At 34.4% G+C, this 27,825-nt stretch overlaps 1 protein-coding gene across 1 annotated transcript; it reads left to right on the top strand.

The window, feature by feature from the left end:
* The first annotated feature begins 23,650 nt into the window (after window positions 1–23,650).
* LOC120203861 (tol-Pal system protein TolA-like) lies at window positions 23,651–25,508 on the top strand. Its single transcript, XM_039204020.1, has 6 exons — window positions 23,651–23,785; window positions 23,927–24,007; window positions 24,117–24,218; window positions 24,555–24,679; window positions 25,003–25,078; window positions 25,263–25,508. The coding sequence occupies exons 1-6, from the start codon at window positions 23,651–23,653 to the stop codon at window positions 25,338–25,340; spliced, it is 597 nt and encodes a 198-aa protein (XP_039059951.1). The 3' UTR covers window positions 25,341–25,508.
* Window positions 25,509–27,825: the final 2,317 nt, after the last annotated feature.

Raw genomic sequence — 27,825 nt, 5'->3', positions numbered from 1 at the left:
GCGCGCCTGGAATCCACACGCAATAACCGACCGAGATTCCCGGCCAAACGACTTGGGACTGAAACATCCCGGGATTTCCGGCCACACGACCTAAGGATAACGGGGACGAGGGAAACAGTCCCACGTATATATATATATATATATATTCTTTTAGGTTATGTGTTTTAAAGAGTATTTTTTCCTTTGAGATTATGGATTTAAGCAGTACGTTGTTAATGATTAAAATATATATTATGAATAAATATTATCTTATAATAACTTCAAATTATTAATATATATATATATATATATATATATATATATATCCAAGATAATTTTAGTACGATAAATTAATCAGCGATACATATACCAAGAAACATGGGTAGTTTGTTGTATAGCAGCCTAATATAAGGCTAAGGAAAGGCGCTACCAGAAATGTTAATAATTTTTAACATTTCCGGTAGAGCACTACCTAAAATGTTATTTTTCTACCGAAAATGTTAATTTCACTAAATAAAATGAATATTTCTGATATAAACATTTCCGGTGGAGAAAATGACATTTTAGGTAGTGCCCGGTATTAATATTTCCGATAGAAAAATAACATTTTAGGTAGCGCTCTACCAGAAATGTTAAAAAAATATTAACATTTTCTGTAGTACATTTTCTTAACCTTATATTAGGTTGCCTTTCCTTAGACATCCACAAGAAACATAAGAAAAAATTTGGTTAATTTACAAACACTTGACATATAAGGGTAGATTTGTTGGAGAGCAGATGAAGCTCAGATATCATATGGCAAGTTGAGATTAGGAGATACGGACGTAAAAATTTATGTTAGGAGGTATAAACTTAATAAGCTATATTAAAAAATTTAGGAGTGCAAAGTTATAAAATTTTAAAGGGGTGTGAAATTAGATAATCAATAAAAAATACAAAGAAAAAATTCAAAATATAAGAAAATTTGAAAATTCTAGGGGTCGCAGCAACCCCTCGGTCCATTCCTGGAGATTAGTCTAGTCCTGTTTATCTCTACTTTGCTTATGCTAAAATACTTTACAATAAATCAACAATAGATGTGAATATTTTCTTGATTTTGTTTGATTGATTTCGAATTGGATAATAATCTCATATAAAAATTTACCTCTCTATCATTTAATTTTATCTCTGAAATATCTCTATGAATTGGATTCTTAACAAAATCATAAATGCATCTGTCGAATTCATTTGATAGCAATGCAAAAATTTTGAGTCCTTTAAATATTTTTCAAGAGATAAGTCATCATCAATCATTTTAGATTATATATGAATGAATATTTTTAAATTTTGTTTGTATCAAATATCAAGATCAAAATAGATTTAAAATTCGATTATGGAAAGTTAAAACACCTACTACGCCCATAAATTGATATTTTTACCTAGTTATGTTATCTTATTTTAAAAAGTAATTGGGTAAACCACATAAGTGATCACCTATCTTTTATATTTATACACTTATTAAATTCAGAAAATTTAAGTTATGGTCATTTACGTTGTTGTTTTATTAGGTTTTTATCACTGGAACATTAAATGCGGTTAATTTGATGACGTGGCAAGTTAAACTAACTTCGTGTTATGTGGAAAGCCAAGACTTTCCATCTTTTTAGTCCTTTACACTTGTCAATGCTGTTAATGGAATTCGTTGAACTGTTAACGGAACACCATGAAATGAGTTGTTTCAGGCCCAATGCTGTCGGACTTTAATACATTCTTCCCACCTTGTCGTATTTTACAACCGGAGGAAAATACAGATTGGTGCTTATTTTGGCGATCCTAGAAGGAAATGATCTCTGCCTTCTTACATCCATTTAGTAATAAAATTGGAATATATAAGGTTAAAGTACACAAATGGTCCCTCAACTATATGTCGCTACTTTGTTGAGACCATAAACTATTAAAAGTTATAAAATGGTCACTCGATTGTAATGTGCTACTTTGTTAAGTCCCTCAACTATTAAAGGTGACAAAATGATTATTCGACTATTTATATGTTTCAAACTCGTCCCTTTTTGTTAAAAAGTTGATAGTTTTTGAGCTGGACGTTAAACTACTGACTGTGATATAATAAAATTTTATCCTAAAATCTCAAACGATTATACAATTCAAACGATTACAGGTCAGATTTTATCATAACTTATACAATAGGTTAACGTCCATCTTAGATGGTAGTTAATATTTTTAAAAGAGAAAGACAAATTTAGAATATGTGAATAGTCATGTGATCATTTTGTAACTTTTAAAAATCGATGGACTAAACAAAATAGCACCATATAGTCGGGGGACCATTTGTAACTTGTAAATTGTAATAGTTGGAGGACTCAACACTTTATAATTGAGGATCATTTATATATTTTACCCAATATATAAATGTTGGCACTAATTTCAAGATGCAAAGCTAGTGTTTCTGCTTAGGTTGCTAGTGTTTTGGATCATTCAAAATTTAGGAGCTTGATCATTTGGAACAGCAATATTAGTTGCAACTTATTTGTTGCCTATGCAGTTGTTTATATGGCACTAGATTATTTTAAGTTGCTTAATTAAGGTTTCAATATATTAATATTTTATTTTACTAAGCAAATGGTAAATCCAAGTTTTTCTAGTAGTATTTTTTTATTAAGCTAAATGTGATTTACAAAGTAGTATATGTTTTAAGTACTCTAATTCATTTGGCAATGAATGTTTAATCACCCTTGCAGTCACTGATGCTCAAAGTCGCGACCTCTAGGCATCACAATGATTCCTTTAACCACTTGTATAATTTGGTTCGTACTATCACTAGTAGAAAAAACCTCTTTAATGACGCGCATTGTGCGCCATCTATGGGTGCGGATGACACACATTTGCATGTCGTTGAAGCCATTGACATGAATTTAAGATGACGCGCAACTGTACGTCATAAATTTATGACGCGCATTTATGACACACATTTATGACGCGTATTTATGACGTTCATTGAGCGTCATTGAAGCCCCCGTTATAAATTAAGATGACACACATTTGTGTGTCATAAATATATGACATGCATGTATGACTTACATTGTGTGTCATTGAAGCACACGTCATAAAAAAAGATGATACACATTCATGTGTCGTGATTGTATTTCGTAAATTATATATATATATATATATATATATATATATATATATATATATATAATATATATTGTAGATTGACAAATAATCAAACTAAATCACATTTAATGCCTCATAATACTAAATATATATATATATATATCATATTATATATAAGCAATCCAGCTGCATATAATATATTCACATTAAGTTATCAAAAATATTGTAATCATATGTCGATACAAAATATCATGGCATAATAAAGTTTTAATATGCCCTCGCCATCCAGGCGTGTACACAAGAAATAATTGAAAATAATTGTAACAGTTAAAACTAGTTGCAATATATAGAACAAACACATTCCTAATATGCTCATTAAACTTTTGAAAACACCTTCCTTGGTCCAGTATATTTATGCACAAACATGCACTCATGTTTCAACAAACCATCAGATTTTTCAGCAGCTTTGTATTCTCAATTCCAATGGAGTTGAGGCTTCCTGATTCTAGTTGTGTTTCATCAACCATCAAGTTTGAGTTCGCAGGTAGCTGAAGAACTCCAGGAATCAATCTGCAATACAACGTGAAGTTATTTAGAAAAGAAAAACATGAAGGTTCCAAGTTGCTTTCTTAATGCTTGCAGACATTAACTTCCCTTAGTTGCAGGGATACGATTAAGGATACCTGTTTGTTTGATAATCCTTTTTTGGGGCAAGAGAGGCAGTGTAGATATTCCAGTGGAGAATCATATATATGCAATAAAAAATGGAAAATAATCAGCCTTGGTTGAAAAGATAAGAACAAAGGGATTAAGAATCATATATCCCAAGAAGCAATAATCTGATACAAATACACCATGTATATGAAAGAATAATCACCTAGAAATAAGACACGCAGATCTAGTAAATGTCTTTATAAAAATAAGCAGCAGATTCTAAATCATTCAAAGAATTGCAATTTTTTCATATACAAAATAAGATTGATCTCAGGTCCCACATCTATCCAATTTCTCAGTACTAATGTGGTTTTACAAATAAATCCAAATAAAACTGCTACATGAAGCATAAATTTTCACTTCTAGAATGTCCTACAAAAAGAAATGAGCAAACTAGTTTACTAAAAACACATTGACCAACCGATGACCTGCACAATCAGACATGGTTCTATTCTTCATAACTAAGAACAACTAAATTAAACTTGCTTCTTTATACAGTGAGATTCACATATGGCAAATAAAGCAAAAGAAAATCTAGACTTCAATCACTTCACTGCATGGCCTATCTTCAAAAGACCAGCACTAATTGTCACTATAAATAACAAAATTAGCTGTAGCAAACTCATAATAGCATTTGTTTCATCATTTTGCTTTAGGTAAAAATAAAGGAAGACAAAAATGTTAACAATCAGAATTTGAGCCAGTTAAACAAAAGTAGATAAGAAAATGAATAAATTGTTACTTCGACATGAAGCTTGTTTATTCATCACCCAGATAAATTTATATGATCATATTCATGAAAATTTTAAGGTCATCCCTCCATACTCCAGACAAACTCACTTAACACGTGATAAGCAAACCAAAGTTCTTACTATGACTAAGAATACTAGATTTTCAAGTGAACAATCATATTCCAATTTTAAAAGCATAAGCTAATATTACATAGGATAAAATTGAGGAACATTACCAGAATGTCAAACTAGTCAACTTACTATTCTTTCTTTTCTCATTAGCTACCTATTGCAATAATTACATCTCACACTTTATACGCAATAACATGTAGCTCAAGCACAGACAACTGTGTATGAAAATACCATGCACATGACATTGTCATTAGCTATTACCAGTTAAAATTGAAGACAAAATATGAATATCATATGAAACTAAAAGAAATGGTGACAAACACAATCTCATGATAGAAATTTGTAACTTCATACGAATAACACCAACACATACCGAAAGGAATTTTGATGATTTCTTCATAACAGCTAATGTACTGCCAAGACAACCTGATCGCTGTCAAGAGCAAATGTAATTGTATCTTAGCCCAGAAAGCATTTTAAGAGAAGAAAAAAAACAAAGTTAAAGTGCCAAGTAGAAAATTTCCGAGCATAACCAAATATGTTTTAGAACGGATGTTTCAACAGTATGTAAAATGTTCTGAGTTGGAATATACTATTAGACTATAGAAAAATAATGATATTGTTTAAGCTCTCCAAAATGAATAAATACATGAGTGAGGTATTTGAGATCTCAGTTGGCATTTACTCTCCAGCAAGAAACAAACCACCTAAAGTGATGCCCTAGGACTACATTTTGGTCAGCTCCCAACAATCTATAAACTAAGACCAGTTAAAGTAGTAACAGACCTTGTGTGATGATCTAAGTGATGTCAAGGAACAAGAATCCAAAAACGGATCTCAGGTAGGTCAAGGAATTAGTGTGCCTTCTCCATATTTTCTGCAGCCTCTGCCATGAGGTCATTAATTTTTTTTATCTTGAAACATGTTTGAATTTGAGGGCTGGGAAAAAGCCATAAAGAATGAAATGAAAAAATGCCCAGAGGAAAATGATGGATGAAGGATGATCAATGACATTGCATATTAGAGTGACTCTTCTTGAAAGAAAGAAGAGGAAGCTCGTCACATGCATGAAATTTAACTCTGAGGAGCTCCTCCATTAGATCCCAAGAAAATTCTGCGCCAAAGAAAATGTTGAGTATGGGGGCTTATTTTTTTTAAATAGTTTTCCTTAAACATCCTGGACCCCCAGTAAAACTCAACGAAGGATGATTGATGCTGATGAGTCATGTACTATGAGGTTATACTGCTATGCAGCCATCATGATAGGGACCAACACCTTAATGCTCTGGAAGTAGGATACTTTTATTTCATTACAGCAGGAACTTTATCTCACCGCAAAATATGCATACGTATTGCTCTATATTCTAATTTTTACAAGCATTTACAATTAATGTGTGTTATCCTTCTGTTAAGCATTCAAATTAAGCTAGTTTTTTAATAGAGTACCAAGATTATACTTGCAAAATTCAAGTTCAGCACAAAAAAATAGCTTGGTTTCGTTTACACATTGAAACTAAAAACCATGTGAAATAGATTTTAACTGTGATATAATTAATAAGAAAATAGCCTTTTAAGGTCAAAATACTTTCGAGTTTTGACACCTTTATAACCAACGCATCTAGCTAAATAGCTCCAATAGCATGAGAAAAATAGTTTAGAAAAAGGAGCAGGAAATGATGCTCACGATTCTCACATGGAACCAATTGCCAATAACGAGAAACAATACTCACCGGACTTCATATCTACTCTTTCAACTCTCCCAAATTTTCTGAAGAGGCGTTTTAAATCAGACTGGCGTGTATCATACTCAAAGTTTCCACAGAAAATGGGTCTCATGTTGCCTGAGCAGAAGAGATGACAATATCACATCAGTATTTCACACACAAAACACATACATGTGTACAAGAACAAACAAACTTATGAAAGAACAAGTCAAAACTAAAGCGTTAACTATCAAGTAGTAATGCACTCCTAACATGAACAAAATAGAATGAGCAAGGAAGCAACATCAACAAATATTTGAAAGTTATTTAGTAAACTAATAGAGAGCAAACACAAGATAACTGACAAGACAAGGGGATCTTCCCAGCTATTTGAAATATAGAATTGAGGTCATTCCATAAACACTCTCCAGAAGAAGAGACTTTCTCTAAATGAATTACAACTCTCATTATTTATATTTTGATCCATCACACAATAAAAAGAAAATTATCAACCGCAGTCTAGTGCATAATGTTTTCGAGGTCTTCGAAAAGAAGGGGAACTAAAATCAAAATTACAGCTGCTGGATCTACATCAAGAAAAAATGAAACCAGACAACAACCAAATCTCAATAAAAATATACAAATCATAGATATGTGCTAAAACCTCTTCTTAGATGCTAAGACAACAAATACGGTGAGATAAATGACTGGAACTGAACAAATTAAATTAAAGAAATCATAAATACTAATTTTCCCATCATTTTCATGGAAAATAAATCAGTCGGCTCCGGAAATTAAAATTAAATAGAATTTGAACACAGAAACGATGGTTAGAGTACGAAATTACCTTCTGCAGTAATGATTTCAGAAAGAAAGAAAAAATCAGGGAAAGTCAGGAACCCTAGTGAAGGAACCTTGCGATATTTTTCACGAAATGAGATCGTGAGTCAATAAGTATAAAAATATATATGGATGAAAAGTATAAAAATATGGATTGATTAAATCCACTGCTCAAAACTAGATAAGCAAAAGTACCAGCTTGTAAGCATCGGGAAGCGAAAGCCACTGCTCGAAAAGCTTTTGCGTGAATTCGGGATTGGATTTGAGAACAAATGAGACATCTCCAGGAGCTGCAATAGCTTCGGATCTAAACACGCTACGTCTCCAAAAACAACTGACTCCATCTTCTTTTCTTCGCATAACCAAACGCAGCTTAAACAAAGTCTCCACGCAGATCAAATGTAATGAGATTTAAAAGAATACAACCAACATATATGAGCTCAGAAACTTACTTATAGTAAGTAATTGAAAATGTGAACAAGTTAATTCGATTTTTAGCTGGAAAACAATTGGAAACCCTAGATCTCCATAGAAACAGGGAAACCGAGCTTGGCGATTTTTCTTTCTTTTTTCTTTTTCCCCGTTAGCAAGTGAGTGATTTGGGACGAAATAAAGTGGTTTACAATTGAATGGTGGAATAGAGAACGAGGAATACCTGTGGAAACCCTTGAATTTTGACTCCCTCGTCTCTGTGTTGTGGTGAAGGCCAAACCAGTGAGAGGTTGCAAAGAGAAAAAGGGAAAAAGAGAAAAATGGAAAAGCATGCGGCGTGAACTATCGAGGGAGAAGAATCAGGAAAGATGAAAATAATGGGGAAAAATTAAAATATGACTTTTACAGATGACACACAATTAAAACTGTACTCCATGTTTTTGCAAATTTTTTGGATTATGACTATTAAATATGACACACATTATTGTAAGTCATAAATCGTTCAGATTTTAAAAAACATTACATTTTTTATGACACACATTTTTTGCAAGTCATAAATTAGCGTGTCATCGTTCATGTGTCATTAAAGGAATATTTTCTTGTAGTATATAGCATTTCGTTGACATTGAAGGATGAGAAAATAGACTCATTTCGCATGCAAGAAGATAATTACAAAGCATCCCCTTTTAGTACCAAACATGTAATGTTCTAATCCAGTATGACCCGAAGATCGACAGACTATGACGTCACGCAGACAACCATAGTGGCTGACATAAACTTTTTCTTTTTAAAACAACATATGTATTTGCATAAATATGTATCTTGACATACATAATCACATAATTTCATAACACTTGTTTACAAATCGAGAGTTCACAAAATACTTGAATTTATAGTTTACAAAATAATCAAACGTTTCTTCTTGACCTGATATACACAGTTTCATTTACAATACATGCCACTAGTACAAAAATCGAGATATACTCAAAAGTTGGCGGTTGGTGTTAAATGGTCTGGGTAAAGGCTCCTCCAAAAGCTCCTCCTCCTAACCTGCGTACAAAAACAAATTTCGAACGCTAGGTTCACAAGCTCAGTGTCACGCTAATAACCAACTATACTACATGTATCTCCTAATAAACATACTTTAAACATTCATAAATCATAATTGTTAGCATAAGAATATGATAAGCTAAAACATACATACATAGGTAGGCATCATGGTACGGCTAATGAGCTACAACTCGGAGCTCACACACCCCTCTATCCTACCTAGGGTGGAAATCTAGAATTCTACACTAGTAGAAAAAACAACTTTAATGACGCGGATTGCGCGTCATCTATGGGTACGGATGACACACATTTGCCTGTCGTTGAAGCCACCGACATGAATTTAAGATGACGTGCAACTGTGCGTCATAAATTTATGACGCGCATTTATGATGCGCATTTATGACACGCATTTATGACGCGCAATTATGACTTACATTGCGCGTCATTAAAACTCCGGTCATAAATGAAGATGACGGTAATACTTGCACCTAATAATGATCAATCAAAGGCATCATTTTTTTATTTATTCATAATATCACCTTGTTTATAAAGACAACAAGATAGAACATTAATGACGGGATGACATTGAGGCAGAGTTTAAAGACAGATGATGTAGGGGTTCTGTTGTGAGGCAGTTAAAATAAGGTTAATAAACAATGTAACCAGTTAAAAAGGTTACAAGTTATAAGTGAAGCACAAAATTTTATAATTAGGAATTGAAAAAGCTATCATATCGATAACAATAATGGTTGAAAATAAAAATATTATCTTTTTATGTTAAATGTGGCAAAGAAAAAATTAATCGTAAGTATTTAAATTCAGAGCTATTAAAGTTATCAATAGAAGTAACATAACAGGTTCCACCTAAAATGTTATAAACGGTAAGAAAATAAGTTATAAACGATAAATATTATGAATATTATTAACACATTAGGTTGCGCCTAAAATGTTACTGGAGCTCAAGTTGATGGTGCCTTAGACATTCTGAAGGTAACAAAATAAGCTAAAAGCTAAAAATATTATGAATATCTATAAGAAATTCGGTTGCACCCAAGAATATTATCGTTTATTAATAAAGTAGGTTGCGATCTGGAATATTAATTTTATGTGTAATAATTTTGGTTGCACCTAAAATGTTATCAACGTTCGGATGATAAGGCTTTATACATTCACATGGTAACAAAATAAATTAAAAGTTAAATTGTTATGAATATCTATCAAGTTGCATCCAAGAATGTTATTTGTCACTAAGAAGGCCAGTTGCCATCTGGAATTTTAACTTTCTGTGTAATAAATTCGGTTGAGCCTAAAATATTACAACAGTTTAAGTTGATGGGGCCTTACACGTTAATGCATTATCAAAATAAGTTAAAAGTTAAAAATGTAATGAATATCTCTAAGAAAATCGATTGCACTCAAGAATGTTATCATTCACTAAGGAATTAGGTTGACATCTGGAATGTTAATATTTTTTTGTAATAAATTTGGTTGCACCTAAAATGTTACTTTAGCTTAAAACAAAACATGCTAAAAGACCAGGGGTTTGAATCCTGGCGATTGTGAATAGAGAAAACTGGGTTGGAAGTTGTCTTTGCCTCTACAATACTCAATCTGGATTATCCGATAAATAGATTGGATAATAGTGGTTAAACCAAAAAAATATATGCTAAAAGCTAAAAATGTTATAAGTATCTATAATAAATCCAATTGCGTCCAAAAATGTTATTGTTGAAGGTGTATCAATATTTATTTAGAGTGAATCGAGAGAGAAAAATAAGAAAGTAGTTCAAAATTTTAAATATCAATACTTAATAAATGATAATCGATACTTGTAAATATTGGAAAAGTTAAAGTTAAGATCGAAAGTGAAAATATCGATACTTATGTTGTAATGATCAATACATTTAAATATTGAAAATATTGATGAAAAGATAGAAATTTAAAATATCGATACTTATGCGTTGATGATTGATACTTTTATATGTTGAAAAAGTTATTGAAGATGATCGATAGTTAAAATATTGATACATATATTATGATGTTCAATATTGTTTCATTTATATCGATACTTATGATTTGATGTTTGATACTTTTTGATGAAGATGAGATTGAAATTATTAACATATCAATATATATGTATGAGGATCAAAATTTGTTATATAAAATGTATGCAAATAAGTACGAAAATGGAAATATCGATACCTATATGTGAAGTTCAATACTTTGGCTTTTAAAAATGTTAGATATAAAAAATATCGAGACAATTGATATGAGGGTCGATACTTTGGGTTAAAAATAGTGATGAGATTAGTTCGAAATTTGAAATTTTGATACCTTTTATATGAGATTTGATATATTTGATTAAAATATTGATATATATGACTTAAGGTTTGATACTTTAGTTTGATAATTTTATTGAAATTAAGTTCAAAAGTATGCATGCAACAGGTTGAGGTTCATGATTGAGATAGTTGTTCAAGTAACATGTATTAAAAGACTTTAGCAAGGAAAGAGTCATATGCAATATAGTTCAAAGCTGACTTGAGTCACGGGAAAGAAAAAAATCGACAAAGTCACATAAGAAGTAAAATATTGAATGTGTTCCCCATCAGAATAAAATCTTTACTGAGAATGAAATGGAATATTTATTGTGTAAGTCATATGTATTATGTAAAGAAATGCAATTTTGTTTATTTGATTGAACTGGACATATATGTCCAAAAATATTCATTGTGTGTATTGTGTATCATGAGGTCAAATCTTCATGTTCTCAATGACAAGAATTTCAGTGAAGGTTCATTAGAAAACCAAGCCTTTTCATAGTTTTTCAACGTTTCCAGCCACCTCAATCATCCATTCCTCAAATGACCATCATCGGCGTCATCCTCGTGGTGTTTCGATCAAAACTCAATTGGCTATGTCTCTAGCTATCGTTGCTTCATTCGTCCACCACGGGTAAGATTCACGATTACCTTTCATCATTTTTTTCTAATTGTTGGCTTGATTTCGAGTTGATTATAGTAAGGGAGAACACCACATATCATCGCACCATTACCACCATCATTTCCATCGCCTCATGCACCATCCTGCACGTGGGGCTTCTCCATCAGTTGAATCTTCTAAAAATCGATATGAGTCAATTCAAACTGAACTAAGTCAACCCAAACTGATTTGAGTTAACTCGAATCGGTCTGAGCTATTAACTTTGACCGAACTGTTAACTTTGATTTGACATATTGACTTTGACCAGTGTTGATTGTTGACTTTAACAAAAAATTGACTTTTTCTAAAAAGTCATATTTTGGGTTTTTCGTCATCCTGAGTTCAATTTTACAGTTCATTTCAATAAATTTTAACCTGAAAGCCTCCAAATTGAACCTTGAACCCAAACATGAATATGTATTTAAATACTTCATTTAAACACATTAAAATTCTGGATAAGAATTTATCTATGATGTTGTTTATTTAAGGTACACGTGATTTTCCTAACTGTTTGTCAACTTGACTCGACTTATCTCGATCCGTTTGATCGCGCGAGCATGTGATTACTCGTATGATTTTGTAAACTCTACGAATACTCAAATTTATATATAACTTCAGCAATAACCTTGATTTGTTATAGCTTAGGTTTGAGCACTGCTATAGAGCGTGGCGAGGCTACGCTTAGTAGACCTCTCGGGTTGATTCTTTTATGAGGTGTATTTCTTGTGTTCTATATAGATATTTTAAATACTTGTTTGAATTATCATGTGCACATGATTGTTTTATCTTACTTGAAATATGAATGTTTTATTTGATTTGGCTTATGAATGATTTATCTTATTGAAAGCTTGATTCCTTATTTATTGATTAAAAACTAAGTTTGCATGATACATGATCTCTGGTTATTATTCACTAAAATATAAATATGTCTGCTTTATTGTTATTATCTAAAATTGTTTTATTGGGGGTACTCTTTGGGATGTATTATGAAGTCTCTGCAGTTTCAACTTCCATCAAGCAAGTAATTTCTTATGGGCTTAAGGTGACCCTTGGGTAGGCTCTTAGGTTCAATGGACCTAGGATAAGACCTTATGGATCCTAAGGCACTCTCTTAAATTGACTCATACACCCAATGTGCATAGGGTAATCCCTTATGGACATGAGGCACCCCCTTAGGTGGGCTCTTACATTTCAGCTAAGTAGATCCTTTTAGACCCAATGTGCTCCCTTAGGTGGGCTCCTACGCTCAATGGGCCTAGAGTAAGTCCTTATGGATTTAGTTTTGGGGAATTGCATATCAATGCACGGTTAAAGGGTAACTAAGTGTTTTTACTGAAAATCTTACTGTCGTTTTTCTACTATGTTATTGAATAAATTTTAAAACTTACTCATATGTTTTATACTACACTTACTGTAACACACTGAACTCCCTATCTCACTCCCCCAACTGTCTCTATTTTCAAATACTTTTGAATAGACAACCCTGACTTAGCGCTTGAAAGATTGACACATCACTTACCTCACTTTTGTTGTAAGGTTTTCATCTTCCAGACTGTCTTTATTTTGATGACATATGTCTATATTTTCATATGCATATTTTATGATATATTACTTTTACTATTGATGTATGTGTTACTTTGATACTTATAATCTGGTAGATCTAGTTGTAACATATAAACTAGGTCTAGCAACTAGATCTAGGGCTTACAACAAGCCCCAAATCCGATTCCACTATGCATCATTTCTTCACTTGTTTCTTTTTACGCAATTAGATGGTGACAAACGTCGTCTTCCGATTAGAGGAAAAATTAAATTAATTAAAATTAAAAAACTCTATCAACAACCAGTTGGTTTAGTGGGATGAGACACTAGATCCCTTAAGTAAGGTCAGGGGTTCGAATTTTGGCATTTGTGAATGGAGCAGATTGGATTAGGAAGGTCACTCTTACCTCTGCAATTCCCAAATCAGATTAGTCGAACAATAGATCAGACATCGATGTTCCCTGAAAGTTTTTGTTTTGCTCATTGATATGAAAAATATGAAATTAGATATAATAACTTTTTATTCAATGGTACATGTCAGCAAGTTGATGTGGTGTTACATTACAAATTGAGTTCGACACGATACTTCACTGATTTTCAGACTCCTGATGCTAATTCCAAATTAAGTGGTATCAAAGAATCACGTGTAACCAGCGGGCTGGTTCAAGCGGTAAATAGTTTGATATTGCTTAAACAAAGTCTTATATCAAGTTCTTGTTTATGCATAAAATCTCCGCTGAGAGACTTACTCACCAAAATCATGTGTGATTCAGGTTGATCCAGATTAGTCAGGACAAAACTTTCGAACTAGAGGGCAGACAACCATCTATGATGCGGCTTTGAAAGAGATTCAAGACTTAATTGTCATATATATCTTTGATTTTTCTTATCAGACCCATATATGAGCTTGAGCAGGAGGGACACCTACCCATGGCCTCTCTTCATAGAGTTCACAAAAAATTAAAAAGGAATAAACTGCTTATTTAGTTTTTCATTTATTATTTTATTTTTATTTTGGTGATTCAATTATTATTATTTTTAAATCATACTTAACATTATATTTTGCTTTTTTATTACTAATCGTTTAAAAATAATGGCGATGTTGATGTGGTATTTTTAAATTATATTTCACTTTCCACTTAACTATTATTTTATTAATTTATGTGAATAGTTGGACGTTTAAGAAAATTTCTAGAGTTTTTCTATTTAAAATTTGATATATTTATTTATTTAAAAAATTGATATATTTATTAGGTTGTTTATTAAACATAATAAAAATAATTTATAAGTAAATTTATTTATTTTTATTTGCTCTTAATTTTTTTTTTCAATTGATAATAAATGTTTAATTTATATATTCGTCTTGAAGTACTAAAATCTCTAAAACCCCTATTTCTTAATGAAAAAGGGGGCTTAACATTTTCATATATTTTCAAACAATTGGTAACAATTGATATCATTTTGTTAACAATTGACATCTTTTTCATTAAACAATTTATTAAGGGTGAGTTTTGCCAAAAATAATTTTTTAAATGTTTTGTTATATCAAAAAGGGGGAGATTGTTGAACTATGTTTTGATATAACAATTTAAGGCAAAATGGTTTTTGGACTTGAATTGAATTTACAAAATGTTTTTGGACTTAATTGAATTTATTCAAAGTTTTAAAAGGTTTAAAAAATAATTCAAAGTCCATTAAATTCAGATTTGAGCCAAAATGCTAAAGGGTGTCAAAGTGCATCCATGCACCCCCTGCAGTGCATCCATGCATCCCTGCAGTGCATCCATGCACCTGCACTAGTGCATCGATGCACCATGCAGTGCATCCATGCACTCAAACATCGAATGCAATTAGTGCATCGATGCATCAAGGTTGTGCATCGATGCATCCTGCTGTGCATCCATGCACGAAGGCTGTAACGTCTAGTAACATCTAGTTTATTTGAATTTAATGAAGGAGTATCGATGCACCATGATAGTGCACTGATGCACCATGTTATGGGCAGCCTTTTGGAGTAGAAAAATCATCCCCGAATGGCTCCAAAACATCCCCAACGGCTACATACAACATCAAACACATTCCAAGCTATAAATACAAGCTAAAGACACTTGAAGAATAAATAGAACAACTATCCAAGCAATCAAATACAAGAGAAGAGTTTTTCATTCTTATTTCATCTTTCTCTTGTAAATATTTTGTTCTTGTGAGCTCAATCTTGTAAACACCTACCTTAGAGAGGTTTTCTTGTTTACTTATTTTATCCTTTTGTAAAGGGGAAATATTCTAGTTTATCTCGTGTAAAAGCTAGAGAAAGGTTCTAGTTTAGCCTGGAAAAACTAGGGAGTTGTAAGGTTATCTCTTTGTCCTCAAAAGAAAGAACAAATTAGTGAATTTGTTGGAAAATCCTTGGTGAGGAGCTAAGGTAGTGGACGTAGACTTTGATTTAGAAAGTCGAACCACTCTAAATCGCTGTGCAATTTTGTATCTTTCAATCTCCTTACTCCCTAAACTCAAAAACCGTTCCGACCCCTCTTTGCAAACTGTTCCGGTTGTCGAATCGAGCTTCCGAAAATCCCAACATACATGTTGTGTACTAGTCTAAACTTAAATTCTTAGTATTTTATACTACATTTTATTTTTATCTTAAATAAATTTTATAATACATCTTAACTTAAATTCACATATTAAATTAAATTAACATCTTAACATTAAAAAAAAATATATATATATATATATATATTTTATCTTAAATACATTTTATTCTTATTTTAACTTAAAATATATATTTTATTCTTATCTTAACTTAAAAAATATAATTTATTCGTACTTTAACATAAAAATATATTTTAAATTTTAATATATAGTTTATTTTTATTTAAAAATTTATATTTTATTCTTATTTTAATTTAAAAATATATTTTATTTTATCTTAATTTTAAAATATTATAAGAATAAAATATAAATATTTAAGTTAAAACCAAGAATAAATTATATTTTTAAGTTAAATTAAAATTAAGGTAAAAATAAAATATATTTTATTTAAGTTAAATTAAAATTAAGATAAATTAAAATATATATTTTTAATGTTAAAATTTTAATTTAATTTAATATGTGAATTTAAGTTAATATGTAGTATAAAATATTAAGAATTTAAGTTTATATTAGTATATACCATATATACCATATGTAGTCTATTTTAAACATAAAGGTTTGATTGGCATTACTGACATGGCACGTGGTGATTGGTAGAAAATTAATTTATTAAATTAAAATAAATTAATTCCTCAAACCAGGTAACGACATGTGTCTTAACACTTTGCATTATTGGCACGTGGCACAATTTGATTAGAATGTTAAACTTATTTGAATTTATTAAAATTAGAACTAAATTGAAAGAATATATAAGTAACAATGAATAAATGTGTAATTATCCCAAGTTTTTTAATTGCACATCATTACTTCCGTTAACTGTTAACAACCAGGGGACTGATTGACAATAATTCAAAAATAGTGGTCAAAATGAAAAGATGCTATAGTTGGGTGGTTACTGTTATAGTTTATCCTTAACTAAAATAGATATGATATTTCGTAAATAATAACATAAACTTTGAGCTTGATTTAGTGGTAAGGCATGTGCAAGTTAATCCTAATGTCTGTGGTTCAATCCCCTATACCCCCATTATCTTTAAACCTTTATTTTCCATTCGATTTTCCTTTTAACGACACACCATCTGGTCGGAAATAAATATATAAATTAAATAAATTTAAATTATGGAAAAAAGTATTTAATCTAATGGTGATATGTGTCACCATCAAAGTGGTGGATTAAATTTATTGAATTAAATTTATTTTAAGCCCAAATTGATAGAATGTATAAATACTAAAGACTAAATGAATAATTATATTGATTTTATTAACTGCCACATCAGTATTTCCCTTAAACATTAACCACAAGTGGCTTGATTGAATACAATTTAATAGTTAAGTGATCTGATTGACAAAATTAAAAGATAAGTGAAAAAAATAAACGGGCTAAATAGTTTGCTAGTCAATGGTATAGTTTACCCTAAAAGATAAACAAAATTGCTAACATAACAATATTTTATTTTTTTCAACGATGACATGAAATTACTTCATGCTGACATTTCAACATCACCGTTATTTTTTTAACATAAGTTAAGCATTATTTTGAAAATGAAAATAGTTTGGTGACGAAAACATAATCAAAATGATATATGAGTGACTAAATATGTAGTTTAACCTAAAAAATACAAGCAAGGGACTATTTATGTATTTAAAAGGACGAAAGCAAAAACTAAGGCACCATTATAAAAGACAAAACCCGAAACGACCGGATGTGATGACGTGGAACTAAAAGGTTAACTGTCGATATAGGTCTAGAAGTAGAAGAACAAAACTCAACCACACCCGCCAGTAAGTCACAGCAAAAGCGACAAACTAATTTCCTTTGTCGTACACGTCATCCATCCGACGAATTACACACGTGTCTATCCTTTTTTTGTAAATAGTAACTGTAAACAACTAGAACCGGGAAAACCTTTTAAAATCCCCCTGTTTTATTAACCAGCAGCTTCAAAAACTCTGAAATTTAGTTATAAATAACTAATTAAGAAACATCCTTATACAGCTTAGATCTTGCTAATTATACCACCGATTTATCCTCAAAACAATTTCGAAAAGCAATCTAGTTTTCTAGCTGTTAATCAACATTCAACACGACAATGCCGGAGTCGGCCTTAACATTTCTTCAATCTCTCGAACCCAATAGGTACTTTAGTTTTTTTTAACAATTTCTGGGTTTTAAATTTTGAAGAAAATAATAAAAAAACGCAACTTTTTGGAGCTAAAAAGAAAGCATGGCTTTTGGTTTATTTTTCTGGAGGAGTGTAAGGATTTTCCTTTGTGAAATGAGTTTGATTTGAAGCTATGGGCATAAAGTCCTGTACATTTAATGTTTTTGGTGTAAATTTCTAGTCATTCTGAATCGTTTGAGTTATGGGGTTTCCTTTTTTTGTTGTTGTGATTTTTTGTTTACAGGGACACCTATGGATTTGTTGTGAGGTCTCAACATATACATACATATAAACAGTACGTTAACATCTACAAGGTATTTGATAATTGTATTCTCATGATCTGTTTTCAATATGATTCGTACTGTCGGATTTTGTTATCGATGTTGTAATTCACTTCGACAGAACGAGGAAAAGGAAAGATTGACGAGATGGAAGATCTTCCTTGACCATCTTACGAAACATACCAGACCATGCCTTTCCGAGGAGGAATCCGAAGAGACGTTGCACTCGAAGGTCGGTGAGGCGAATGATGAGGCTTCTATCGAGGTAAACAAAGAAGATGATGACAAGGAACACGAGGTGACATCAAGCACTGAGGCGACCGAATTGAATGAAGAGGTTGCTTCAGAAGGGAGCGACGATGGAGATGCTCCGACTGCGAAACCTGGTTCGCCAGAAAGTGATGCGGAAGGGCCCTTCTCGGGTTATGCGACAGAGAGTGAAGGAGAAAGGGAAGTGCAGCTCGCGGAAGAAACGAAGACATATCATGTTAAAAGATGGGCTAAGAATAGACCAGCTATTTGTGCCATTGAGAATATGATGGAATCAAGGGTCAAGAAGGGAAAGGAAATGAAGTACATGAGTGAAAGCGGAGATCATCTTCCGTCAATCAAAGACGAAAGGTTTCCGGATTGAGAATCTGATGACAAGTTTGAGGAAAAGGTCTGTGTTAATGAGATTCTAACTACAGAAGAAAGCAGCACAGGCAATGCTCCCTCTCCAGAACCGCCTTTTCCTTGTGTTAGGTATGGCTTATAAATATACCAGTAAAGAGGACAGGAGATGGAGCGGAGTGAGCGAAGCGAACATCAACTGTCCTTACAAAGAAAGTCTCGTTGTGGGGTAACGAATTATGTGGGTTGGGGGTGCGGGGGCGCAGCCCCCGCGGTACGGTACAGGGTTAATTTTATAATTATGTACCAGGGTTTTCTATTATAAATAGAGATGTAACCTAGACCTAAAATATCATTGAATAAAAACTTCTAGCGCCGCCTAGGCACCGAGGACGTAAGCACATTGTCGAACCTCGTAAAATTCTCGTGTTTTTTTGTTTTCTTTACCCGTTTTCGGTTAGTGAACATATCAGCGGCATTTTCATCAGTATGTACCTTCTGAAACAAAACCTCTCCAGATGCAACCAACTCTATGATCTTGTGGAACCTTACATCAATATGTTTAGTTCTAGCACGATACACCTGATTCTTAGCCAAGTGAATAGCACTTTGATTATCACAAAGCAACTGAACTCCACCTTGTTGAACACCCAACTCCTTCACTAAACCAGTAAGCCATAAAGCTTCTTTTGCAGCTTCAGCCGCTGCCATGTACTCAGCTTCAGTTGTAGATAGAGCCACAATAGATTGAACAGTAGACTTCCAACAAATAGGCCCTCCACCAAGAGTAAAGACATACCCTGTCGTAGATCTTCTAGTATCCAAGTCACCTGCATAGTCTGAATCCACATATCCTACAACCAAAGGATTATCCCGCTGACTCCCAAAAACAATTCCATGTCCCACAGTACCCTTTAAGTACCGAAAGATTCACTTGACTGCTTCCCAATGTTGCTTACCAGGTTTAGACATGTACTTACAAACTTGACTAACAGCATGAGCTAAATCAGGACGAGTACATACCATCGCATACATCAAGCAGCCAACAGCATTAGAATACGGAACCTTTGCCATATCTTCAGCTTCCTTATCTGTCATGGGGCACTGTTCTGATGAGAGCTTAAAGTGATTCGCCAATGGAGTGCTAATTGGTTTTGCGCTGCTCATCGCAAACCTTTCTAGCATTTTCTCAACATAACCCCGTTGAGATAGCCGCAGTTTCCTTGAGTCTCTGTCCCTGCAAATTTCCATTCCAAGAATTTTCTTTGCAGCACCTAAATCTTTCATATCAAATTCCTGACTCAATAAAGTTTTCAAACCGATAACATCATCCATGTTCTTCGCAGCAATCAACATATCATTAACATACAGTAATACAAAAATAAAAGAACCATCATCAAGGCTCTTAACATAGACACAACAATCATACTCACATCGGTTGTAGCCAATCTTGATCATATAGGAGTCAAACCGTTTATACCACTGTCTCGGAGACTGTTTCAACCCGTACAAAGATTTCTTCAATCTGCAAACTAAATGCTCGTTTCCAGGTTGAGTGAAACCTTCAGGTTGCCGCATGTAGATCTGCTCCTCTAAATCACCATGCAAAAATGTAGTTTTAACATCCATCTGCTCTAAATGCAAATCCCAACTAGCCACCAATGCAAGTACTGCTCGGATTGAAGTATGCCTGACCACAGGAGAAAAGATTTCATCATAATCAACTCCTTTCTGCTGTGAAAAACCCTTCGCTACCAAACGAGCCTTGAACTTCTCCCCCTCTTTTTCTGTTACTACTGGTTTCTTCTTATACACCCATTTGCAACCAATCGGCTTCTTACCCTCAGGAAGGGGAACTAACTCCCATGTGCGATTATGATTTAAAGACTCCATCTCCTCAACCATGGCTGCCATCCACTTGTCGTTTTCCTGACTAGTAACGGCATCATGAAAAGTAACCGGATCATCACTGCTAACAATAAGTGCAAAAGATACCAAGTCTTCAAAACCCAATCTGTTCGGAGGCTTTATATTCGTCCGTCTCACCCTGTCTCTGGCGAGACTATAATCCTGCAAATCATCCGTAGTGGAACCACCAGAAGTCGGTTGAGAAGTTTCTGGTTTCTCAACTGGAAACTGCTCGAAATCCACCACTGTCGTGTCTTGCTTCTGCTGCAACATGGATTGTTCATCAAAAACGACATCTCTACTAATCACAACTTTCTTCGCAACTGGATCCCAGAACTTGAATCCTTTGACACCTTTCTTGTAACCCAGAAAAATGCACTCCTTCGATTTTGCATCAAGTTTGGATCTCTCATCAGCAGGTACATGCACATAAGCAGGACAACCAAAAATCCGTAAGTTATCAAAACTAACATCATGACTAGTCCATACCTCTTCTGCAACTTTCGCAGCCAGCGATGCCCTTGGCGATCTGTTGATAAGGTAACACGCCATGTTAACAGCCTCAGCCCAGAAGTGTTTGGGAAGCCCCGCATTCAACCGCAAACATCTGGCTCTTTCATTCAACGACCTGTTCATTCGTTCCGCAACACCATTCTGTTGTGGTGTCTTGCGCACTGTAAAATGCCTCTGAATCCCATGCTCCTTACAGAATTGTAGGAACTGTGAATCTGTGTACTCCGTACCATTGTCAGACCGCAAACACTTGATTTTTCGTCCTGTTTGGTTTTCTACCTCAGCTTTCCACAGCTTGAACTTCTCAAAAACTTCAGATTTCTGTTTCAAAAAATACACCCAAACTTTCCGTGAAAAATCATCAATAAAGTAACATAGTACCTAGATCCACCCAAAGACGATGTCGTGGAAGGCCCCTATACATCAGAATGCACATAATCAAGAATCCCTTGAGTTGTGTGCTTCGCAGTCTTGAAACGGACTTTAGTCTGTTTACCAAGAACACAATACTTGCAAAAGTCGAGCTTACAGCTTTTGACACCATGCAACAAGTTTCTCTTGTGTAATTCTGCCATACCACGTTCACTAAGATGAGCAAGGCGCATATGCCACAATTTTGTCGTATCATCACAGGACTCAACAGAGTGAACTCCACCTGCAACGGTACTCCCTAACAATCTGTAGATATTCCCTGCAGTCATCTTGCCTTTCATCACAGTCAATGCTCCTTTAACAATCCGAATGGTTTCCCTATCCTCGTCAGCCATAGGGATAAAACCATTCTTGTGCAAAGTGCCCAAGGAAATCAAATTCTTCTTCAAGTCTGGGATATGTCGAACACCACTCAACGTCCGAACGGAGCCATCGTGCATCTTAATTCTGACATCACCAATACCAACAATATTGCAACATCGATCATCACCCAAATAAACTGAACCAGAATTAACCGGCCTGTATGTCGAAAACCATTCCCTATTTGGCGTGATGTGATAAGAACATCCAGAATCAAGAATCCAAGCATCCGTCAATTGTGTCGTTGAAATAGAAAGCATATCACCCTCACTGCAATCAGAATTATCATCCTCGACCACATTCACATACTTGGATGAGCCATCACGCTTCTCATCAGTCTGCTTTTTCAACTTCGGACAGTCTCGCTTCATATGTCCCGCCTCCTTGCACTTGTAACAGTGAATCGTCTTCTTATCCCTGGATTTGGATCTGGAATTCCGCTTCCCAGACCCTGCCTTCTCTGGCTTCCGTCCACGATCTCGATTACCCTTGACATATAAGCTATCGGCTTGAGAGCTTTCCCCTGCATTCTGCTTCCGCTGGTTGTGAGCCAACAAGGCTGCAGTAATCTCCTCAACATTGATAGTCTCTTTCCCATATGTAAGAGTAGTCACCATGTGTTCGTAAGAGGGAGGCAACGAACACAACAGAATCATCGCTCTGTCTTCATCCTCAATTTTCACATCAAGCCGAGCCAGATCAGAAACGATTTGATTGAAGACATTCACGTGTTGCGCCAAATCGTGATCATCCTGCATCTTCAGCCCATACAGCCTCTGCTTCAGATACAGTTTTGTCGTTAAGGATTTGGACATAAACTGACTTTCCAACTTCCTCCAAATTTCGTCTGGAGACGATAGATGCATGACGTGATACATGACCTCGTCCGCCAAGCATAATCGTATGGTTCCTGCCGCTCGCTGCTGCAATTCTTCCCAATCTTCCTCATCCATCGACGCCGGCTTTGTAGATCGCAAAGCCTTCAAGATCCCTTGCTGCGCCAATAGATCCTTCACCCTCGTTTGCCATAATCCGAAGTTACCCTGACCATCGAATTTCGCGACTTCGAATTTTGCTCCTGACATCTGATACCAATTGTTGGCGAAAACGGGTAAAGAAAACAAAAGAACACGAGAATTTACGAGGTTCGGCAATGTGCTTACGTCCTCGGTGCCTAGGCGGCGCTAGAAGTTTTTATTCAATGATGTTTTAGGTCTAGGTTACATCTCTATTTATAATAGAAAACCCTGGTACATAATTACAAAATTAACCATGTACCGTACCGCGGGGGCTGCGCCCCCGCACCCCCAACCCACATAATTCGTAACCCCACAACAAGACTTTCTTTGTATAGACAGTTGATGTTCGCTTCGCTCACTCCATCTCCTGTCCTCTTTACTGGTATATTTATGAGCCATACCTAACAACTTCATTCGTGATAGCGATGGATGAAACTGCATCTTGTGGAAGTACGGCTAGCAATCCACTTCAAGAATTAGGATAACTGGTTTCCGATGTGGTCGAAATGCTTCAATAACCTATCTTTTTTACTTGTAATTGTGGTCCCATTGTTTTCCAGAGCTGAGGAATTGGAGACAGCACTTGTGGAGTTGGTCAAAGAAGATAATCGACGGGAACTGAGTGCAAAGGTTCATGTAAACTTATTTGTAACAATTTGGTATACCTCCCCGTATATGATTTGGTCAACGACAATACTTCTCATACTGCATTGTAAGTTTTGGGTTACTCAAGGTGCAAGCAGAACTTGAAGTTTGTTAATAATGCTGCAGATTGAAGAGTTAGAGCAAGAGATAGCCGATCTACACCAAGCTCTTGCCGATAAGAAAGAACAAGAAGCTGCGGTGAATAAGGTATAATTTTGACTCTCCTCGAGTGCTTTTTTCTTTCTTTTTTGGAACTATGGCTTAACTCTTATTCTATTACAAGTCCTTAATGATTTTTAGTTTCCACATGGTACAGGTTTTGGTGCAGCTTGAGCAAGAGCAAATAATAACCGAAGAAGGACGCAAACATGCAGAACAAGATGCAGTTGCCGAGAGAATGACAGTGGCTGTGCTTCAGGTTCTTATCTGCTCTGGATGTCGAATCTATCACAGACAATGTTAACCTATAGATTTCATCCTTTTTCGTGTAGGATTGAAAGATATTCGAGTATGCACCAATCAGGAATTTACTCGTTCTGTTTTTCAGTTGAGTTTCATGCTAGGAAATCTTTCTTGTGATGAGACTCGTGTCGAGAAATGTTATCTACTGATAGGAAAAATTTTCATAAAACTTCATGGCTGGTTAAGCTGTCAAATAGTCGATATGTTGTACTTTGCTTGATTGTTTCGATTCTTTCACTATAGGAGCTGATATTTGTGACTATATTGATTCTCAATCAAAGGTGCTTTGCAGGAAAAATACGAGAAGGCTATGGCTTCTATTGCAGAGATGGAGAAGAGGGCAGCTTTAGCAGAATCAATGCTGGAGGCTACCATGCTAAGCGAATCTGACAAAACTAGAACACTGTCTTCTGAGGAGTAAGAAACGTTTTAAGCTTCATTCTCTTTTAACTTTCACTTATTTTACGTACGAAAAAATCGAGAAGTCTAAACATTAAGATCCATATCTCCAAATCTTTATCCTTATATTCAAAATTCGATAAGTTTTCAGTCATCTTGATGCTGATGAAGACGACTATGGCCATATGAAATCTCTACTCAGTACCAGGAAAATGCTATGATGCATCTAGAAATATCATTTATGCATGTCATGAATATTATTTGCTTAATGGAAAGCTTCCTACGAGTTTCCCAATACATCGATGTAGTTCGTATCTTATAACGACAGCTTGCTTTTGTAGGACTCAGCTCGACAGTGCTAAAAGAAAGGTGGGGGACCTATTGTCATTCGGACTTCGATGGCGCGATAAGAGCAAAGTAAATATTTTTACATCACCAATTCTCCATGTTTTTGCAGGTTTTACTCTGACATGAAATAGAGTTAATGGTGCCTGCAATTTTTCTAACATCTTCCATTAGGTTTAGAGTATGGAAAGTGTTGCATATCTATTTTCTTTGCCTTTATTTGAAGCTCGTAAACTTCGAATATTTGATATGGCAGGGAAAAGGAAAGGAGGAGTCTACCGAGCTCGAATCCAAATCGAGCACCCACCGCAAAGGGAACTTCAGTCTCGGGTAGCTCCGGCACCATTTTATCCTTTCGGTTTGTGGTTCCACAGCTAAGCAAGCCACTTTTATGCATCAATCCGAAACCAAGTATACTTGTATAAGTTGATTGATAATCAAACGTGCAACAGAATGGTATACATTCTTCAGTAAATAAAGTTTTTATTTTTGGTATTGACAATATTGAACCCCATGATGATAGAAACAAGATGTTAGAAGATAACGGCAAGTATAATAATCGCAAGTAATTCGCATTTTACACATCTTAATTGAAACTTCAATAAAAAAATAATGCAATAAACAGAAGGCTGGAAATCATCAAGCAACTTTTGTAGGAGAAAGTTCTATATTGTAAGCTTGGTAATCAATAATCACCTCCTCGACATGACCCTAGCTGTCCTCGATCCGAGCCTTTCACGAGACAGGATATGAAGCCGAAAACAGCTCTCTAGCTTCTTCATTATGCTATCATCATCGACTGCGGACGAGTCGGAGTTGGGAGTGGGATCGGTGGCAGCTGCATGATCTGTGTTCCTAAGTGGCATCTCATGGTTATGTTTACCTTCATATGCTGTAATGAAAGCTCTCGGATCATCCGAAGCTCTTTCCATGTGCTTCCGCACGTTGCATTCTAGATTGGTGCATCTGTAGTAACTTCTGCAAACAAAATTACCATAATCCGTAAGAAAAGAAGGGTAAAAACTAAATGATTAGCATATGTTAACAGCTCTGGTTTTAATGGACATCAATCAGTGTCCGAAATCAAACAATCCGTTATAGTTTTTCAGAAATCTTGAGGCTATTTTCGATATGGCCTATGGCGAGGCCGTGATCATTACCTTGTTTCAACAGGCAACCTTGAACCAACTGCATAGCAAAGATCTAGAGACTGCCAAATTAAGCCTAGGAGTTCCACTGTATGATCTGTAAATATATATCCATGTATGTACGTGCATATGTATGTACGTATCCAAAGTGTATAATTTCAACCACCTTCTGCCCATATTTTCTCCATCGAAAGCCGTCTCCAATAATCTCGGAATCAGTAGAACTTTGCACTACAACACGAAGTTCTTGTATGCATTCCCCTAAGGTGCTCACATCACTTGATTGATTCTCGTTTTCTGAAGGAAACAGATCACAGTTATTCAACATAAATTAGGGGTCTGATCTCGATTTTATTAATACTTTTGGGATAAGAAAATCATGTGTATCATCTATGTTTCTTACCTTCTTTTACTTCTAGATTCACCATCTGCTCCCTCCTTGCTTCCTTCCTCGCATTCCCTGCTGCTAAAACCGAAGTTTCACCGGCATTAATAGCTCCGGTCGTAGCATATTCGTAAGCAGGGCCGGCTGTGGGCCGGGGCAGAAGGGGCTCCCGCCCAGGCCCCATAAAAGTTTTATAATTTTTATACTACATATTTTTTAAGCATAGGGCACATAAAAGTTTTATAATTTTTATACTATATATTTTTTAAGCATAGATACATCAACATCGCCATTTGGAAGAGGAACGGGTCCTGGGCTGGGGCAGAATGGTTGCTATTATTTGTTAATTTTAATAAAAAATTAATATCAATTTTATACTATATATTTTTTATAATTTTTTAAAATTAGGAGCCAATTTCTTTTATTTTATCCCGGGCTAAAAAATACCCAGAGCCGGCCGTGTTCGTAAGGCAGCAGAGATTTGCCTTGATTAAATTGACAAGAAATGTTGGAAATGGAAGTTATATGCATGAATTTGTGTGACTGCAAAATGAGATGATAAATCCTCTAAGCAAAACAATTGCACAGATATATATATATACCAGAAAACAAGTACCATTTGCAGCAGTAAAACTAGGAAACAGGCAAAAGTTCAAATTAAAAACAGGGCCTAAATCTTAGGTTTTCCGAACTAAACCTAGAAAACTATTGACCAAAGATTAAGATAAAGTATAACTAATAATACCCCTTAAAGCAAATTGTACCGAAACACACACAGACACATAGATAAGTAATAATAGAGGTTTGAGATGATAGCAATGGTGATGGCCGACATTGGGTGGCCAACAACGAATGGATGGTTGTTTGACAATGGATGGGTGATTGGAGATGATCGATTACCGGAGTAGAGAAGATTAGAATAAGAGATTTTATAAGTTGTGCAATAATTTGTGTAAAACATAAAAGTTTAATTTTTTAAATATAATAATAATATTTAAAAAAATTAAAATATAAAAATTTCAAAGTTACCAGAACTTGATATATGTCACTTAACGAGTTTTTTTAACGGTCGTCACGGATCAGACACCTAAAATAGTAACGTTTGTAACTTTTAGGCACTTGGATGAATCAAAAAAAAATTACAAGCCTATTTGAAAAAAGTGATATAGCTTGAGCACTTATTTTCTAATTAAGCCAAAAACAGAAGGAAAGGTTGTTGAGGTTAGTAAAGTGTTTTCACTTTGGGTAAACTACATAGATAGTCTCCCAATTAAAATCTATTTTTG

Source organism: Hibiscus syriacus, unplaced genomic scaffold, assembly GCF_006381635.1.
Source record: "Hibiscus syriacus cultivar Baekdansim isolate YM2019G1 unplaced genomic scaffold, ASM638163v2 tig00010417_pilon, whole genome shotgun sequence".
NCBI classification, from domain to species: domain Eukaryota; kingdom Viridiplantae; phylum Streptophyta; class Magnoliopsida; order Malvales; family Malvaceae; genus Hibiscus; species Hibiscus syriacus.
This window is presented reverse-complemented; position numbering and strand designations above follow the sequence as displayed.

What these genes read in the sequence shown, in the direction of transcription:
- LOC120203861 (XM_039204020.1), top strand. Translation starts at nt 23,651, where the DNA reads ATGTGGTCGAAATGCTTCAATAACCTATCTTTTTTACTTGTAATTGTG. An exon ending in GACGGGAACTGAGTGCAAAG is followed by an intron (nt 23,786 to 23,926) that starts GTTCATGTAAAC and finishes ATAATGCTGCAG; the next exon opens with ATTGAAGAGTTAGAGCAAGA. An exon ending in TGACAGTGGCTGTGCTTCAG is followed by an intron (nt 24,219 to 24,554) that starts GTTCTTATCTGC and finishes GGTGCTTTGCAG; the next exon opens with GAAAAATACGAGAAGGCTAT.